Raw genomic sequence first — 20425 nt, 5'->3', positions numbered from 1 at the left:
CATTAATGAATTCATCGCTCAACTTTTGCAAACAATCTCAGATGCAAATGCTCCTTCGTTAATGCGATGAGAATAAACCAACTCCAGCAAAGAGAGCCCACCATTGCAGTGATGGAGCTGCAGGGCTGTAAACTGTCTTCTTCACTCCTCTCAGCCTGCATCTGTGTGTGGTCATCACTCTGACTGGCTGGAGGGGGAATTTGTGATGAAACTGGAGGTGGAGAAAGGTGAGTTGCATCCTTCGCTTCATGCCTTCAAAGAGTCTAGAAGACAGTGATGAGCCTCCCTCAATAAGCATCAACACCCAGGAGACACTCAAAGAGAAGCGCTTTGAGTAATAAAGAGGCCTCCCCGTTGGAGTTAGGCCGCAGAAACTGCAACACTACTACTTATTATTTTCTTTTAGTTATGACATAATTTGGAAATAGTAGCCCTTCCTGTCACTTCCAGTTTACTTGGAAACAAAAAGAAAACTTTACAAATGGTTCAAATGAGAGCTCGTTTCTCCACTTAGAGTAACTTTGGCCCCAACACATCCTCTCCACCCAGATATCTGAGCTTTGAATCAATACCCAGTGTTGTTTCATTCTTAGCGTGCATAGCATACTTTAGTTATTCATGCTTTGTTTTTCACATCCAAGTACAAGAAAGTGGTTCAAGTAGAAAGTCATTTATAATAGATTCATCCACGTGAAGTAACTTCCCCCCCAAAAAAGATGCTCTCTCCCCAGAAATCTGAACTCACGATCAATAGCTGCACACACACACAAAAAAAGTCTGCAGGAGACACATCTATAACTGCATTACAGCTAAAACAGTGTACAGTGGCAACGCTGGAAATATTCATTTACTTGGTGTTTTTGTGAAGGTGCAAAAAAATCCAAGTTATCAAAACAGCAGAGGATTAAAATGATCTGCATTGGTGAGAAATGAAAAAGAAAGAGTGCAAATGCAAAAAGAGCAGCGAGCACTGGGCGGGTATTGTTGTGGTGAGAATACAAACCACAGAGGAGACAAAACCAATCTGACTAATCACACATGATCTCAAAGAGAATTAATCAGCAGCTCTGGTTAACAATCTGTAATCATCCTCATTCTGCGCTTAATGCCGTTTAATTTATGAAATTCTGCCCGACTCGGATATATGGGCAACGAAAACAACAACATCAGGAAAAGCATCTGAAAACCCAACGCTGATGAGTAAATCCTAATGTGTCCCCGAAAGACCCCGAGCAGCAGCTCATTGTGGACGGATGCTGGCTCAGACGGCCGACATGCTGCATGCTGGGTAGTTTGACTGTCACTGGAAGTTGAATGACAATACTTATAAAGGTATTAGTGTTGGTAATTGTCACACCCCGACATCCTCTTTCATTTAAAGGCTGAATAAATCTGACACGTAAACACAGGCCTCCATAGCTTCGGCTGCAGCATCAATAAAACACATGGAAGTGGAAAAACCATCAGCTCTGCTCATGCATGTGGGAGGTGCAGCACCACACACACGCCATCAAACTCACACTGCATATACACACATTTATATATATATATATATATATATGTATAGGGCTAAAACACGCTCTGACACATACGTCACACCCATTATACACATCAGCTCCCTGCCCAAGCCGGATATCCACACTACTCACCCAAAAGTACATCATCATGTTGGAAGCGGGACAGGTGTGGGCAGGCGGGCACAGGAGAGCGGGGCCGAGCACTGGGACCAGTCCAGCCAGTGTGGGTGTCACGAGGAGTCCGAGCGTTTGGACAGAGAGCTTTACTGGTCCCTGTTCCTCCTTCTCAACTGTTCAATGGGGCTTGACTTGAGGTTTTCCCCCTTTTTCTTCTTCCTTTTCTTCTTCTACTTGCAGCTTGTTCTTCAGTTAATTTTTAAAAACCCCCTTTCTTTTCTCTTCTTCCTCTTCTGAACCAACACAAGAAAGAGGGGGAGAAAGCAAGACGGGAGAAAGGAAAGAGAGCTGGGGAGGTGTTGTAACCTCTTTTTTCTTTTGACACTCTTCCACTCCACTTGCCTCTCCACACCACTCACTTCGAGACTCTCCCTCCCTTCCTTTCTCTCTCTCTCTCGCTCTCTCTCTCTGTCTCTCTCTCTCTCCCCCTTGTGCCGTCTCTTATTGGTGAATGTGAAATCAGTCGGTACGGCGCCGAGGCTCAACTAGAGCAGCAGGAGCAGCAGCCTGCGCTTGACAGCTGCCTCCAGCGTTCCTCCACCGGAGCCGTGTTGCTCTGCATAGAGGAGTGCGCCCAACAATCCGGGATCCTGCAGACGGTACTGTAAAATTCAGCGTCCCGGAGAGGAGGAGGAGGAGGAGAAGGGGGGTAAGAGAGGGAGGGGGGGAGGCAGGAAGCTGGGAGTCGTGGTGGAAAAGCTCTGCAGGGAGGGGGTGGAGGTGGGGGGAGACTTGTGTTGGGGATGATGCTGGTGATAGTGGAGGACTAACAGATCGCTGCTTTCTTCTTTTCTCTGTTTGAGACTGAGACGAGTTGCATTGAAGTTGTGGCAGTTTCAGTTCAAGAGAAGACGACGGCGATTCTGAGGGAGAATTTAAAAAAAAAAAGAAAAAAATTAAATAAAAATAAAGACCAGGGAGATCTCAGAAAAACCCTGAAAGTGTTTCAGAGGCATCAGAGAAGCCTTGTTCTCTACTTTTTCATTACGTGTGTTCGCCTTTGCATTTTCCTTATTTTCCTCGCTGCGACCAGACGGGTTAGTGACCGGGAGCCTTTTGGTTGAAAACCCCTTTTTCCAGGTGATGTGTTGTGGCAGATCAGAGGCCAGATGAAGTTGGTGTGAAATACCTTTGTGTGCCAAGCTATATTACATTACATGCTTTAGTGTGTTTTCCATCTGTCGGCTATAAAGGTGGAGGAGGAGGAGAGGAGGGTGGAGGCTTGGCTATCTTCTAGACAGCACTGTAACAATGAGCCTGCCTCAGCAATTTTCAAAACCTATCATCAATACACGACTGGGAGCTCACGCTTTTAAATATTAACCCTGTGGCAACCGGGGCAGGCTGCGGAGAGCTCGAGTGGTTTTGCGGCATCCTCTGGTGCAGGATCATCCAATAAAAGACGTCCTGGGGGATGAGCTAATTTGCTGTAGGATCCCAAAGAACATTTGCCTGCTATAGAGACCGTTGCCGTAATGAACAGAGCAGATATATTCAGGTTATGTTACCCATTCGTAATTGCCACATAAGGAGGCAGAGTTAGATTTGCAGCTGGCTTTGAGCGAATTGATACACAAGGGGCCTCATTCATATGGCGTAACTGTCATCTTAAATTTATCACCCATTTTATTTTTTTCTCCTTCCTCAGAAAAGCAAAACCCAACAGTGAAATATGAAATGGCAATAAAAGAACTGCAATGAGTAATTTTGCAAAAATTCACATGTTTTAGAAACAATAGTGAATTATGTTCATATAATTCTAACCCGCTCTCTTCTGGCTTGCAGTCACATCACAACCCAGGCTTCCACTGCTTTCCACACACACATGCAATCTCTTGCTGGTGGCACAACATGCACATACAAGCCCTTCATATCCTTATACATGTCCACCACAACACCATGGATTTACATTAGCAATCACAGAGTGGATAACCTCCCTACTCCTCCATCAATCTCTGATGGGAAATAAAAATGAAATGCACTTCTCAGGCAACTCAGATTAAAGATCACGCTTTTATCAAATACTGAAGTCTATTTCAAGTCCTGCTCATAAATAACTGAGGGGAAAGACGGAGGAAAAGAAACGAGGGTGGAGGCTAAAAAAAAAAAAAGAAAAACAGGGAGACCCGAGGGTAGGAGGCAGGCGGGGGTGTAGACAGAGCAGCGTGGTCTGGAGCTGAGGGCACTTGAGGTTGGAGGGATCAGGGGAAAAAAAAGGTAGAAAATACAAATCAGAGAGCATTTATGCATCAGATAATTCCCTCATCGATGTCCCAGAAATTTTATTCCAATGCAGATGAAGCTGGAATTTGGGTGGAGGACAGTTTAGAACGAGATGAGGACCTGATGTTCCTGCTTCCTGTCACCTCTCTGACTTGCACTTCTCCCATGCTTCACTACTTACCAATGATGCGAGTGGCTTTCCCAAGCATTTAGATTTCCCACCATAGTCTAGACACTCCCCAGAGACGCTGCCATCCATTATAAAGATGAAGCTTTCAAAGAGTAGAGGAAGTGAAGGCCTCACACAGAGTGTGTTCGGCCTAAAATGTCCGTCTGTCTCCAACTCGCACCGTCTCCAGATCTGTTGTCTTAATATTTTATGATGATCTCACCTCTCTTCTGTAGTGTGCTCCTACTTACAGAGCAACTTCTGTCAAACTACACTCAGATCTTGTCATTAGATACTCCAGAGGAGACAATGAGCTGCACCTCCTCTCAGGTTCTCACTCTCATCTCCTCAAACTCCCCACGGGGCGCCGGGCCGCGGATATGGCGAGTTCGGCCTTTTGTCCTCATTCATCAAACGCTCGGCCCCGGTCTCAGCTGGTGTGAGCCCCGGTGGGTGGACTGAAACACAGAGAGGGATGTGGCTCCATCCCGAGTCCAGCTTGCTTTTCTCTAATCACATACTTCACTTTATGGAGTGACCTGCTTTACAGCTCTGTGACAAGGATCTGCAGCTATACTCGTTTTATCTCTTTATGTGTCTTCATCAGCTCCACAGGTGGGTATTGATGTTTCTATACTACATACATCACATCAGGAGAGCACATCATGAAAGGCTTCACAGAGGGAAACAACAAGGAAAATTATGGTTGGGTTTCACCCTTTCTCTCTCTGCACCCTTTAAAATTCCAGCGTGTAACATTCAGGGCAGATACACATCCTAATATTCCAGGATGTAATTGTCTTTTTTTATGTAAAACTTTGTGAAAATAACAATATTATTTAATCAAAACAAGCAGTTCATCAAAATATCACTCATCCACCATCTTCCCTCATTCAGAAGCTTATGATGTCTTTAATGAAAAATTTAATTACATGAAAAAATATTTATATGTTAAAGAAGGGGGATTTGATATTTATTTTGTTAGATGTCTTTACGTTCTGCATACCACTTAGCGTATCAAGGTTGCAGGTTATCGATGCTTCTAGAAAATTATATTTAACATTCAAGTCGCATAACATAAAATAAAGCAAGATAAACTCTACATCATTGTCCAATAAAATTATTTTTTTTGTTGGTAGTCTAAATAATGTTTTCTTGTTTTACCTTAACAACCATATAAACTTAATAGAAAAAGTAAGGATGATTTTGATTAATCCTCTCCCTTAATAAAACCGGGGTTGTATTATACATGGTTGGACAGCCTGTTTACTCACCTTTACAAGCAGGTAGAACCTGTTAAGACAGCTAAACATGTTGGTAGTGCACCCAAAAATGTGCTAAAATCCCTGTAATGTTCCCTTGCTGGTATTTTACTCTTGTTTTGACATTCATGACTGGTACCCGATAGATAGACAGACATATCTAAATTAGATTCTCAGTTGCCCACACCAGAGCACAGCCTTGTGGGAAGGTGCCATGTTGCTTAATTGTGCACAAATGCAGCAGATGCACACCTCCTCCTTATTACTGTTTGTGTGGTGTGGTCAACTCTGCAGCCTTGACACAACAGTAAGAATAGCTTCAAAAGTCAAATTTATCTTACTCCAGAACTAAAGACAAAAAGCTTAAAATTCAGGTCTAGAGGAAGTGGTTTTAAAAAATTATTTGAACAAAAACACCAGCAGAGAAGATGTCTTTAGGAGGATGGGACGGGTTAATGCAGGTGAAGCTGACCAGTAACAGGAAACATGCACAGTTTGGGCTGTGACTTACTGCAAAGACAAAGGAGAAATTGTACGATGCCATCAAGACATTCTGACAGCCTATAACCATGCATAACATAACTGAGTTTGGTGGGGAGGAGGTGTTACTTAATTCTGAATCTGCAGCTTTCTCACACAGCCTGCATATTTAGCCTTGAAGGTGGGAATGTTTTTCTTCCATCCCTGGAAGATATCATTAAACATCATTTGTAAGCATACATTACACTATACGCAGCAAATCGCCCATCTGGTGATTTTAGAACTCACTGTTGAGGAGACAATAAATTCATTGTATGCCTCTGCACATAAAGAATCCCACTAAAGTAATGCCTCCATGCAGATATACAAAGAGTTTATTAAACATGGGCGTGTGTGCAGACTGTATGTAGTGTTAATAATGCAGTGTTTACATCTTGGGATTGAGCAGTCAGTACTGGCCTAGGGGTACAAACTGGCAGGGCTGTGCAGTAATTAGGGGCTGTGTGTTGGGGATGTGAAGGCTTGCAGCATGTCATGCTGATGCCACTGCTGGGCTGGCCTGGTGTGGCAGTGGCAGGAGTGCTACATGAGGCCCCACCTTTCTGTCGCAGCAGGAAGTCGCACCCTTCATTTGAACAAGAGCTCCCGCGGACTCAGAGCTCAGTCATAACTCAACAGTCAGAGAGGGGACACGGAGGATGTTAACTCTGTGACAGCGGGTGGGTTGTGTCCTCACAACATGAGGAACATGTGTGGTCTGTATTCATGCATATGTTCATATACTCTGTCCTCAACTCTCTGCATTTTGGCATCAAGATGCAGCAATTTCAAAACAAGTCATTAACTTTCAGTGTTGTTCCTCTTTGTCAAACCCAATTTTTCGTACCTTGTTTGTACCTTGTTTGTGTAAGATGCTAATTATGGTTATTTTTGTCTTTGCATGCTGAGGTCTGAGTTAGATTCCTGCTGCTGCTCCACAGCAATGGCTGTAGAGACACTAATAACCAGAATTACAGCACTGTGCAAAAGTCTTGAGGCACTCCTCATTTCTTTATATTTTGCTTCTAAGGAGTCAGACTTTCTTGTAATCTTTTAAAGTGGTGTTCAGCAACAGCTCCCCGGGCTTTTTGAAGGCCTTCATAGTTCTTCTGTAGCTGATTTTTTTCACTCGTTTTCAGGTCAGTCCATATACCTGACCATTTTTAGAGAGTGGTTACTCAACACCGACCTACGATTTACTGAAGCATCCAAACAGCTTCTAACTCAACTTGATAACGGTCAACTTTAAACTAGATCTTTGTTATTAGCAGCCTGTTATGAAGACATATGATTTGTTCCCATTTCTTTAGTTGCATGTATTTATGTTAGATTACAAAAAACAGGATTTTAGCAGCAACAAGGTGATTCCTAAAGAGTTGTTACATGAAAACTTGCATGTGCAGAAAATGGACACGTTGAGGACAAAAGAAGAAGAGTCAGGACAAAAAAAAACTATCCACAACAGATAAACGTGACCTGAAAGTGATGTCCTGAAGAAATAGGAACAAATCCAGCAAAGACATGAACCAGGACCTGCAAGATGCATCTGGACCTTCAGTTGATCCATCTACTGTTGGCCTAAGCCTCAACAGATATAGTCTCCATGGAAACGTGGCTGTCAAGAAGCCATTCTTAAGGAAAGGAAACAAGGAGAAGGTATCTCACATGACACACAGGTGGAAACAGGTCTGATAGAGGCATGGATCCTCCCCAAAACCCGGACCTAAACATCATTGAAGCAGACTGGGATCATCTTAATAAAAGGCAGAAACATCCAAAGAGGAGCTTTGGAAAGTCTGCAAAAATATTCCTTAAGACTACTTAAAGGAAGCTTTTCTCAGAGGGTTCAGACTGATGAAGAATAAAGTTGCTCAGACTAAATATTCACTTTCAAACTCATTAAAATATACAAAAGGCTTCACGGTGGTGTGGTGGTTAGCACCGCAGCCTCACAGCAACAAGGTTGCTGGTTCGAATCTCGGCTGGAGGGGAGGTTCGAACCTTGAGGGCAGTGGCCTTTCTGTGTGGAGTTTGCATGTTCTCCCCAAATACGCGTGGGTTCTCTCCGGGTACTCCGGCTTCCTCCCACCATCCAAAGACATGCATGTTAGAGTAACTGATTACTCTAAATTCTCCCTAGGAGCGTGTGTGAATGGTTGTTTGTCCCCTATGTGTTGGCCCTGCGATGGACTGGTGACCTGTCCAGGGTGAACCCTGCCTCTCACCTGTTAATGCTGGGATAGGCTCCAGCTTACCAGTGACCCGTAATGGACCAAGCGGTACAGAGAATGAATGAATAAAATATACAAACAATTTTTGTTTTATAAAGTGTTGATTTTTCTAATTTGCACAATTTTTTAAACATTTTTCTCAATTTTCTGATAACAGGACAGTACAAAACTTTCATTGTCTGCAGAAACCTTTTTAGTCTCATTTAATTTTTCCAAAGTGAACACCTAAGATAAGGTAACTGCACATTACAAGAGGATAAGCCTGACACCTCTGGTTTGACTACTTTATGGCTATGAGAAGATGGTGTGAATCTTATGCAAAATGCATAATTCATGAGAAAAAAAAGTTTAAAGACAGGCCTGTAATTTAGTAGTGAGTTCCAATAAAATTGTGTGACTTGCAAGAGACAGATTAACAAGAGAGCAGTTAAAGTGGAAGCAGCTAGCTCTGAGAAGTCTGGAGTTTCACTACTCAATGTGGGCCAGAGAAACTCCGTTGTACATTTCCCATTGTGCGCCACACTCGTTTTCATGCACTGGATATTTTCCATCTCATAAATTCTTCTGTGCATTTCTCACATGAAAAGGGGAACTTGCTATTATTTAGCATAACATCTGCGAGAAGCAGGATGGGGATGCTGGATGAAGACTTGTCCAAAATACCATTATCTTCTGACACCAATCCAATGTAGGAAGTAGTGTGAGCAAATTCTGACATATTTTGTCCCATACATACATACATACTTACATACATGCAACACAACTGCACATCTAACCAACATCCAGACACTGGAGTGGAATTTTCAGACAAATAAATCCGGAGAAAATTAACTTTCTTATGGCCTGAGTCTCAAAAACATGTCATGTAACAAAGAAGTTTCTATATTTCATCATTATCTTTCTTATTTTTACAAATAAAATATTAAGCAAACTTCCAAGTAAACATACATCCTCACAACATTTTCACTTCTTTTGGACTAAAAGCCTGATCCACTTTATACCAATAATACTGTGTTATTTCGTTAGAGGAGAGGATCTTTGTTCAAAGTAAATGTGTTGAAACTGACGTAAAAACAACAACTCTGAGATGTATAATCTACATGCACAAAAAGCAGAAAAATCTGTCTCAGTTATTACACAGTATTTGAGATAAAGGCTGTAAAATTTTCCAGTAATTTTATCTAAATTGCTGGATTAAACAGACAGAAACATGTTTTCTTTGGTATTCTACTTCTTTAACATTGAGATTTTCTCTAATATGTTATCACCTCGGTGGCACCTGAGTGGACAAGCTGCACCAACAAGTGTTTAAATGCTTAACTTCTAACATCCAAGCAGCTGCAGAACAGCACAGACACTATGAAGGCATTGCTTTGTTTTAAGCTTAGATCAAACAAAGAACCTTAGAGAAAGATTCGACATCCCACTAAACTAGTTCGGCTAGTGCTCCACTTACGTTTTTTAGCCTTAATAAACGCGACGACTACAATCACTTCTGTTCACTTAGAAACCTGTGTTACCTGATGTCTTCATCATTGTTGCATCCACTGGTTTCTTGTTTCTTGGTTGCAGTGTGTGTTGTGTGTGTGTGTGTGTTTGCATGCTATAGCTTTTTTTCTATACTGCATGGGTGATATCAAGTACACATTCCCCTTGCACAGGCTGCAGGCTCGTACAGCCATGAAGAGAGAGATTCACAAGCTTTGCCTACGCACCACACAAGCAAACCCAACTGGAATCCAAACAGACTCTTTGCATCTCTGTTTGACATTAATTGATAATCAAACAAGCCTTCACATCAGACATTTATGAGATCAGCTGAATTATCTATTTAATGTAACCCAATTATATGCAACCCTTGTGCACCAATCAACACTAATTCCTGACTCATAAATGACAGCTACAACGACAGATTGAATCAATAATAAGCATTGATGAAAACTTGCGACCCGCTTAGAAACGGGGTAGTAAACAGGAGGAAAAAGAGCTGTGCTGAATTTTTTTTCTTAGCGAAAAATGCTCTGTGATTCTCATTGTTAATGCCATTTACAAGAATCCCCTCGCGCTCCAGCGCTGGTAAGAATGAGTGTAAAACAAACATTCAGTTTCCCTTTAACAATCAGCTATAGACATTTATCATTAATTCTTAACACAAGCTTCAGCTGCTCCAGCTCTTAATTAAAGCCTCACAATTTTTTGACTAAATATCTTAAATTATTCACTCAGTCCTATTCAGAGCTACCAAGCTTCAGCTGGAGAAGACAGATTCTTGATGCGGTTACAAAAGAATCATGGTTATGCCTCAGATGGGATTTCTTCCTGCTTGAAGAAAACCTTTCTACAACATAAGATTCTCAGATGAGGGTTTAAATCTACAGCAGAGGTCGGGCTGTCACATCCTGCACGCTGAGTCTAACTTTCGCTATCACATGTCAGCAAAGCAACCTTCACAAGCAGCCCCTCTATGGGCTTTGGGGGATTCCACACCTGATGCTTGTTGGATTCTGCACAACTGCGTGAAAATCTTTCGACAAAACGAAGGTAAGTGTGCACAGAGGGGCCCAGCTGCTCTTACCAGTCTTGTAAAGAGGGGCACTCCCAAATGCCAGAGGTGATCGTTCAGCAGTCCGCTGTACACCACGTTCCCGAAGACAGCAATGCTTCCTGACTTACACAACGTGTTTCCTGCAGGGACACAAAGAAACACAGGCAGGCGTCATTGAAATGGACAAGAAGCAGCAAAGGGGCAACTGCATGCACTCCAGCAACACTCTGCTCAGAGAGAGGGGGAAAAAAAGGCAAATTCAATCAAAGGAAATCATTGTGCAGGAAGCAAAATAATAGAGAATGCAGCATCGATTGTTATAAATATTGATTTCAGCTGTTTATTGACCTTACATGTAATGACACATACACATAGATAGCTTGTGTAAAATCAATGAAGTAGTACAACCAAGGCAGGCTGAGCTACGCCATCAACTCAGTGAACAACAGCAAATCAGGTGAACAAAGAACAAGCATCATCACACTAAAGCATTGATGCTCTTAAAGCCTTTTTTTCTTTTCAGTTTTAGATCTGATTTCTGAGAGGGAAGACTTCAGAGCCTTTCATCAATGTTGATGGTGAGCGCACTTTGCTGCTGAATCATTCACACCAGTAAAACCTTGAAGCTTCCAGTTTTATACGATGAGTAACCTCTGGAGTTTGAGTAAAAGATTCAAACACATGGGTGAAAAAAATAATCCAACAAATTATCCTGCCCTTTATTCAGACAGACGCTGTATTCTAACTCACATGAGTCTTTTGAGTCTTCAGGATATTGTTAACGTCAACAGAAAGCTGCCGACCGCTCTTCGTCTCTTTTTATTCTCATTATTATTAAATGTGTTACTGGAATTTACCATCAGCTGTCGAAAAATAAATAATCGTCTAGTCCAGCACCTGATATAAAAATCTGCTCCGTTATAGACTCGACGTTAAATAACAGTTAATTCTTTTCATTCCCAAGACAACTGTTCCCATTAAGTTTTACCATGTGTAATACATCAGCCGCTAGTGCCACGTCCAAGTTAGAAGTCACCAGGTCTCCCATGTTTACACATACTGAATATATCTTATTGTCGGTGCCTTTCTGGGTCTCCCATGAGGCAGATGCTGATTGCATTTTTAGCAGGTACTTTATGATATCCGCCCTATCTTTCTAACATTTAAGTTGGGATTTCTAAAGCCATCAGTCTTCAAGCGCTTTTTATCTGGATGCAGTTTTTACAGCTTTTCATCTGACCGTGCTGTATTATTAAGTAACAGGATTGTGTGGATGCTGTTTATCATCAGCAGAAAACATGCATTTCCAATAAAAAGTAATCTTCTGTATATTAAGTTAGGTTTGCTGATATTAAACTTACCTTTAAATGCCTAAATAACCAACAGCTCCCAAAGCTTCCATCTAATAAAAGTTACATCCACTGGGGAGTGTGAAGGACTATTTAGTGAATATCCATGAAGAGACAGAAGTTTTTGTTTAGGTTTGGGGCCTAAATATGACCACAGATGTTAGAAAGAGACTGACAGGAATAATTGTAAGCAGTTTCTGAAGACAGATTTTTATTACACAGCTGTGAACTAACTGTTTTATGTCTTATGGGGTTTTTTTATGCATTTTCTAGCTCAAGTGTATGTATAGGATTATGATTTTGGTGCATTTTGCCCATTTTTTTCAATGGAAATCTGTTCCTGCTGTTAAGCAACAGTCTGAGAACCACCGGTCAAATTTTCCATTAAAGTCAACTAGTCAGAAATGACATATCTAAATAATTATTATTTACCCAATTATAATGTTTCATGAGTAAAAACATCTGGGATTTTGAACAAACTAAATGGCTTGAAAACAGGCAATTATAAAGATGTGGATGTGGATCAATCAGATTTTTGTATGAAAGACATGCTTTCCTTAAGAAAAAAAAATACAAAAACTGAGTAATGAAGATTATTTTCATCTTTTATTCCATTTAGCTGTTAGGAGAAAGCATAGAGCCCATCGAGTAACAAGTATAGATAATCTAATAATGTTGAGACGGCCAACTCAGATCCTTGAGAGCCACTGTCCTGCAGGTTTCAGCTTTTTATCAAGTTCTACACAATAACCTCGTCATTTTAATCAGGTGTTGAAACAAGGAAAGATCTAAAACCTGCAGGACAGCTGCCCTCAAGGAGCAGAGTTGCCCATCCTTGTCAAAATCCATGGCTACACGTTACCAAGTTGTGGCCACGGATAAGGTTGCGGACAAGTGTGAGTTACATGTTGGAATTTATGGCTAAAACATAGATAATTTTGATTCAGTTTAATTTTGTTTTAATCACTGAATGATTTATAATGATGTAGCAGAACTTATTGAACAGACGAGAAACCATTGAACTGTGACTCTACCTCTTCACTGTTCCCCAAAATAGAACAAGGTATATTACAACAAAATCAAAGGTAGGAAACACTTAATTCAGGAGCTACAGGTGCACAGTTTCAAACTAAAACAATATGTGGACAGTCGGTAAGTTGGATGCATCAGTAACGAGTGGCCACTACTTTATCATGTTAACACACATTAGTACCAGGGCTTAAATTATTCCAGCACCGTGCTGGATCTCCGGCATGCAGACGTTTTGCAACCCAAAAAAAAAAATAGTTCAGGTTCGGGAAATTTTTTTGTTTTGACCCCTGTAGTACTTCATGGCCACAGATGAAAATGTCACCAGACAGCGTTAAGTGTCTGATACAAGTTTTTATTGTACAGCTGATACACTCTGAGAGGTGATAGGAGATGTGTATGAGCAGACAGTCGACTGAACCAATGTGAGGATTGAAAAAAGGAGATCACAATTCATACATTATTGTAGGAAAAAAAACACATTTTAATAACTAAAGTTGGTCCAAATAATGACATTTTTTTGCAGGGTAAATAAAAATTTTTCTTCTTGTTTTTTTGTTTTGTATAGAATTTTTGTATATAATATAATTGCTCTGTCACTCTTTAATCAGTTGCACACTTCAAACTTGACTTTTACAATTACCCTGCTAGGTGCCAGAACCTGAAAGTTAAAAACTGACCTGCTAACCCTTACCATCTTCTCATGGCTTTCTGTGCTTCACTTGTTTGAATTTTCAAGGTGTGCTGCAGTTTCTTAGAGGAGTTTGTGGCTGCTGCTGGTTGTTTAGTTTGTGGAGTCAGAGGTTTTTATAAAGCTTTAAGATCAGCATCACCTGGCCTTTCCTAATAACCACTATAAACATGCTGCAGCCAAAACAACCTAATTACGGTACGAGACCTTTGCAAATGTTACATGAGCTCAAATTTTCAGGGGTCCATATTTTTGCTGGACACAGTGTTTTTTTTTTTGTTCCTCTTTTACTCTAAATTTATGCTACCAAAAAAAAAAAAAAAAAAAAAAAAAAAAGAAACAGATTTTTAAGGTGCTACCTGAATTCATGGATAAAGCTCAATATAGCTTTGATCCTTATACTTGCTACCATAAGATGACCACAAAATGAAGCATTTCTGTCTATAGGAGAGATACTGTTGTGCAACTTCACCTGTTAACTAGAATGGAACATATATGTAAATCTGAGCACCCTCAGTCTGATGGATCCAAAACCACCATGGCATCTGAAGCTTATTGTCACTTGTACACCATCAACCCTACTTTATTAGTCATGTTTGCTGCCACTGAGCCTCGCAGTTCACCCTCGCAAAGACACTCCAAATTAGCTCAGTGCCAATGAGGGAGTCTTTCACAAACAAAAACACACACACATGCATGCTTCAGCTTACACACATGTCCCCAAGAGTGTGATGTACTGCACACTGATGTCCCCATGTATGTGATGAATGCAGCTTATGGAGCAGGCAGCACAGAAAACACAGGTCTCCATTGTAATTTCTGCACAAAGGAATGCTGCAAAGGCACACCAGGGGTGGAGTGAAGCAGTGCTGACAAGCAGCACATGCATTATTTAAAAACAAAAGTAAAAAATGCCCATTAAAGTGTCAGTGGTGCTTTCGGCAGTGCTGGCTTGGGTGCGGTGTGCGTATTACTGTTATTAATGGGCCAGGCGTGGGGGGCATTGCTTCGGTGTGATTGCTCTGCTGCTGTTGCTATCTGCAGTTGAACCCCCCCCCCACACACACACCTCTCTTTTCTCTCACTTTTTCACCCCCCATTTTCTTCAATGTGTGTGTGTGAGAGGAAGAAGAAACAGATAAGGAGCATGATACAGACAGAGAAAGAGACACGGCAAGACCCCGAGTGCACACTCAATGAGCTCCTACAGCTAATATCATTTCACATTATTGAATGCATATTAAGGCAGAGAGACCTTGTCAGACGAATAGGAGCACCGGTGCTTATATCAAATTCTGATCTGGCTTCATGGCCACGTCTAAAAAATGCCGAGAATGTAGTCAGCATATTGAAAATAAGTGCATACCATTTTTCTTTGCAGTTTAACATCAAGGGCTATACATTACCACGACTGACACAGCAGAATGAGGTCATTGTGCATGTTGTAATTACAGCTGGGTAAACACTCTGCTTTCTGCTGCAACACAGAGAGATACAGAGAGGACTGAAAGAGGATGGAAGCCCATCACCTCTAAGCTGTATTGGAAAATATTTAATACATCACTGGGAATAAATAAGCTGAACAAAATGATCAGGGGTGTTTTGATCAATCCCAGAGTGGTGTAATACATTGAAATCAATCACTGCAGTGGGTGTAACACAGAGCACAAATAGTAAAGACTCATCCCTGACCTATTCTTCTATAACCAGTTTGTTATGGTATTATAAATGGTGTTTACATGCAGCGAATAGAGCACATAATCAAATTTTCCATATTTGCATGTAGAAAATGTCACATAAAAGAGACAGCTTAATTTTCCCCCTCACAAACTCTGCAGAACTGTAGAGCCAGTGGGGTTTTATTTATTTATTTATTTACTCTTGGTTATTAAAAATGCATCCAGCTCTGCGTGTTTGTACCGCTGGAGCATCTGTATTTTTCTCCCATTTAATAAAATCGAGTGCAAGCGGTGACATGTTGCTTAGTGGTTCACGATGAGCGGTTGATAACGCTTCTTTTGGCTGTTAATCCTGCTTTTTTATGGCCCTTCTCAGCAGTTGGGTGTTCTCTCATCTGCAGACTTGACAGCATTGAGCCCAGCCTCTGATTAATTATTAATTGTGTGATTAAAGTGTGTGTTGCTGTGAGAGTGTGTCTTGGAAGGGAGGAAGGGGGTAGAGGAATGCAACCTGCAGTGTATACTTTGCATTATCTACAACTTAGAGTTTTTATTTTTCACATTTTAAAGCAGGATGTTTAACTGCAGGCATCAAATTATTTACTCCCCAAAGGACCCGGCATGTACGATAACTGCCAGAGCAGGAGAAGGGAAGGAGAACGTATTGTTTTATTAAGTGAATGATGTCTAGTCGAGTCTGGTTCAATTTTCTTCTGGCTGCAAGTCAAGACTTTTTTTTGTATGGGGAGTTGGGTCCACACATACTTCAAGGCTGTTGCTGCTACCTATGTTTCAGGATTGAATCCGCTTATGAATTATTCCAAATGCCGATTTTTAAGCCTTTCTAAAGAAGGCAGCTCCAACGCGCACATGGATGAAATGGGATGAACTTGCGAAAAGTGGAGTCGAGCAAGTATTTATTACGTCTGCATCACGTATGCAATCAAGAAAATGCATCGCATCCAATACATCAGACATGGCGCATCGATTGCTGCAAAAGTCTTGATCTTACAGAGTCTGCATCTGAGTCTGAAAAATATTCTCCAGTTTGTTTCAAGTAAATGTTGGTGCACCATCAGAACTTTCTGCAGTGGTGATAAAATACATTCAGAGATACTCTAATGTGCAGCATAAAAGATTTTTTTTTTCTTTTACTGAGCTGCAGAGCAAAAGCTCCAACCTTTACCAGTTATTGTTTACCAGTTAGATTTAATTTATCTGAACAGGCTCAGAGCCTTTGGGTGCATTTACTTAAAAAGAGAATTGATTTGTGTGGAAATCCAAAATATTAGAGGCGAGATAATGACTGGATATTTATGATGATTCATTACTACTTTATTACTGTCTTTGGAACGTGAGGGCTTGTTTTAGCTCCTGTTTGTTATCTGTAGAAGTTTCAGTATTTACTGTGATGATATAACCGTGGGGTTTGGAGAATTATTACAGCCATTTTTTACCTGTCTTTAACAAATTTAAGCCATACGATTAGGCAATAACGGAAGTAGCCATTAACAGCAGGCCTCAATGGTTCAGTCTGAGAAAGGAAAATGAAGAAAACCACCTGAGTGTGGTGTTAAGGTTGGTTGTGACTGTGGTCATTTAAAGGTGTGTTTCTGTGTGTGTGTGTTTGTGTTGTGCCCCCAGCTGCCTGCTCCCCTGGCTTTGCTGTTGGAGATTTAAGCATTCCTGCTCCACAACACGCTGCTCATTTCTAGCAAAGAGGCACATTGCTGCAATGCAATAAGGGAAAACAACACTTTTAATAATTCAGGCCCTGAGACCGTGAGGGGGGGGTGAGGTGGAGGGTGGTGGTAGGGGGTGGGTGGAGGGAAGACGTCTTAAAGTACCGCAGAATGGCTCATTTAGCTCCTGCTACGCATTATTAAAGTTGTATCGAAGCCCCCAGCCCCCTTTCCTCCTCCTCCTGGGTCTTTCCCAAAGTTTTTTTTTCCCCATTTTCCTTTCCTCTTTCCCCTAAAGCCTGCGAGGTAACCAATAACAGCTACCAACATTTATAAACGACAGAGTGTCCTGCACCTTAGAGGGGAGGTAAACAATGGTGTAGCTCTTAATCTCTCTTTCTCCCTGTCCTCCCCGTTCACTAGTCCTCCGGACGGAAATTTGTCAGTGCTTTATCCTGTTTGAGCCGTAATACAGAGCCCTCACTGTCCAGATTATTTTCTGCCTGAGCTAAGCCCACAATGCATAAAAAATGTGGGGAATGAACCTTGTATGGAATCAAATTGAGTAATAAAATCATGCTCACTGTGGCACTGATGGACGCGTGATGGTACCGTTAAGGACATGTTCAGAGGTACTGTAAATTGCCTTTGACCCTGATGGCAGTTTCCAGAGGAAAGACAGTGAATATGAATAAAACACACAAGGACAAGAAAAATGGGAACAAAAGTGCAGATGTGCTTTTTTTTTTCTTTTTCCTGGGATGATATCAACTCTTTAACATCTATCTTCCTCCTGCATGTCCAGAAATGTAGATTTAAGGCTAAAAACATCATCTTTATCCTCCCTGACTGACTGATATCATCATTCTATTTCAGTCTCTTTCAGCCTTTAACAGCTTTATGATGTTTATTCAGAGTAAATTATTCAAGGCTGCCTCTCATTGTTTTATTCCTGCATCACTCCATCAAATGGAAATATTTCTTATGTTTTGTGCATTTTTAGAAGAAATACTTTTTAAATTCAGCTTGGCACATGCAGTCTATTTGTAAGCTTGAGCACATTTGGAAAAATGGACGCTCATCAAACTCAACAGCAGCGTTTAATAAATCCTCTCAGATCTTTGGCCTCTAAACCGAGCTGTGTTTCTTTGTGAAAACTTGACATTTCGGAGAAACTGTGCAACATTTTCAGCCGGCAGCAACAAATTATAATTATTATAATTTAAGATTACTGCTTACATTGCACAATACAAGGAAAAAAAGTAAAAGCCTATTAAAATGTCCATTTAGGATATATACACCATAAACTGCTGCAGAGACCTTAAATCAAAGGCCACATAGCTGGAGGAGAGTGGCGGCAGGAGGTCAGGAGATGGAGGAAGCCTGTGGATGTCAGGTGTGTTATGACTGGCTGCTATATTGGCCTTTTATGTGACATCACTGCTGTAAAACTGTTGTTCATGTCATGTGACTTCCCACAATACTGTATCTGCTTACAAAGCTTATAAAGGCTAACAGGTGGATTTGGGTCTGTCCATTTTGGGTGGTTGGATTATAAATTAAGGGTGCCTCCAAGTTGAGTCGTCCTCAGGATAAAAATCAACTCTTTCCTTGTGTTTAGAAAAGACATAATGCAACAATCCTAACAAGCGAATACAGGTAACAGCATCCCTTCATTAATTACACCTGACACACGACTGAAACACAGACATGGCTGTTAGCCGACTACATAAAGGTAATTTAAACACATAGTGATGCTAACAACATCACAGCAGCAATAAATACAGTAAAAACCATTTTTAAAATTTGCAAATTGCATCATCTTCTATCTGCATCGTCTTTGAAGCTTGCAGAGATGAGGAAGCTTTGAAATGAGGAGGATACACAGAAGCATCCTTAAAATTCAATTGAACAAAGGAGCAAGTCTTTCAAAAGATCCTCGATATCGGAGCAGTCTTTCAGTGAGACTCTCTGATGAGGTATCCTGGAAGTGTAGCTTGACTTTGAGATGCACCTCATATTTACACTAAAGTAGCAGCTAACAGCAGCCCTGTAATTCACTCCATGGACATTGAAATATATTATAACTTTAAGGCTAAGTACCCCCAGTTTTAGCTCACATTTTACTTTCCTTGTGCTAAAATTATCTACACAGTTAATTCAGAGACCAGTGGACGAAACATTAACCCACCCATTAATAAAGTTAACAATAAACATTTTAAATCAAATTAATGCAACCACACTTTGGAAAATGTGGGTTCTGACAAATGTCACACCCCCAAATCCAAATCTGTAAGAATATTTCTATTCAAGCAAAAGGGGCGGGGGGGGGGGGGGGGGGGGGGGGATAGATAAATAGCTTAATTTTTTATGTGAGTAGTTGTCACTTCGTAAAGTTTATTGGAGGACAAATATTAGTGTTAGAGGACTGTAACACACTTATGCTTTGGTTTCCAATTCTTCCACCATATAACTTCATTATGCTAACTTATGCTTCCTGGGGTCCGTTCTCCAGGACATTTTCCAGTCCTTCAATGTACACTGAGGATTTGAGGAAGCAGGAAGCCTCAGGAGAAGCTGTGAGCAACAAAACACAGGAAATGTAGCTTTTCTGGTGTTTTCATTGCATCCGCTGCATCTTCTCTGGGAGGAGCTTAGATCCTCTGCTTCACCCACTTGTGCACAAGTAGAAATAGCAAAGAAACACAACAAAGAATCAAACTGAGTAGAGACCTTCGCTGAGCATCCTCTCTGTTCATTAACAAAACCTAATGCCTAAATACTGGATATTATTACTTGTGAGCTTAACTATAGATCTTAGTGTCCTACTCTGTCATCAGATTAATATGCAGCTTTAATTTGTCGTCTCTTAGTTATCATCTTTGCTCTTGTCTTGTCTCCACCCTCTTTACCTGCTCACATGTAATTTGTTGACTCTCTGAGCTGCATCAGTGTAATAATTTGTTTTGGTGGCTCTTTCTTCCATGTTTTATTCTTTCCTGTCTCTTCAACTTCATCTGTTTCCATTTGATAAAAGTTCTGTAGAAATCAAACTGCTCCTGGGAAGGGCCAAACTCTGAAATAAGAATCAGACTGATGAAGAACTGGGTTCTGTACGCTGAATCCATGTTCACATGATTTCAGACATCCTGAACCATTTTGTTTCTATCTCGTTATCATTTTTGTGTCCTAATGAGTCACTTGGTGTAATTTGCGGTGGATTCATCTGTTATGATGGAAAACAGAGAACTTTTAGCACACATTGTCAACATCTTTAACACGTGTACTTGTATTAGCTCAGTGCATTTCTGACAGAACTTTTTTGTTCATGTAGCTACCATAGTTTGGTGTT

At 40.9% G+C, this 20425-nt stretch overlaps 1 protein-coding gene across 7 annotated transcripts in view; it reads right to left on the bottom strand.

Moving 5' to 3' along the window:
* The window catches only part of rbfox3a (RNA binding fox-1 homolog 3a), a 528049-nt gene that overhangs the window by 127412 nt on the left and 380212 nt on the right, over positions 1-20425 (bottom strand). For 6 of the 7 annotated variants that reach the window (XM_041975734.1, XM_041975755.1, XM_041975750.1 and 3 more), the window contains one exon: positions 10674-10783. In XM_041975734.1, the coding sequence (XP_041831668.1) occupies positions 10674-10783 (110 nt within the window). Of the gene's footprint in view, positions 1-1649; positions 2558-10673; positions 10784-20425 lie in introns of those variants that run through there. The other variant, XM_041975797.1, reaches the window with a different exon arrangement.

The sequence above is a fragment of the Melanotaenia boesemani genome, chromosome 2, assembly GCF_017639745.1.
Source record: "Melanotaenia boesemani isolate fMelBoe1 chromosome 2, fMelBoe1.pri, whole genome shotgun sequence".
Lineage (NCBI taxonomy): Eukaryota > Metazoa > Chordata > Actinopteri > Atheriniformes > Melanotaeniidae > Melanotaenia > Melanotaenia boesemani.
The sequence above is the reverse complement of the archived record's forward strand: the minus strand, read 5'-3'. Positions and strand labels throughout refer to the sequence as shown.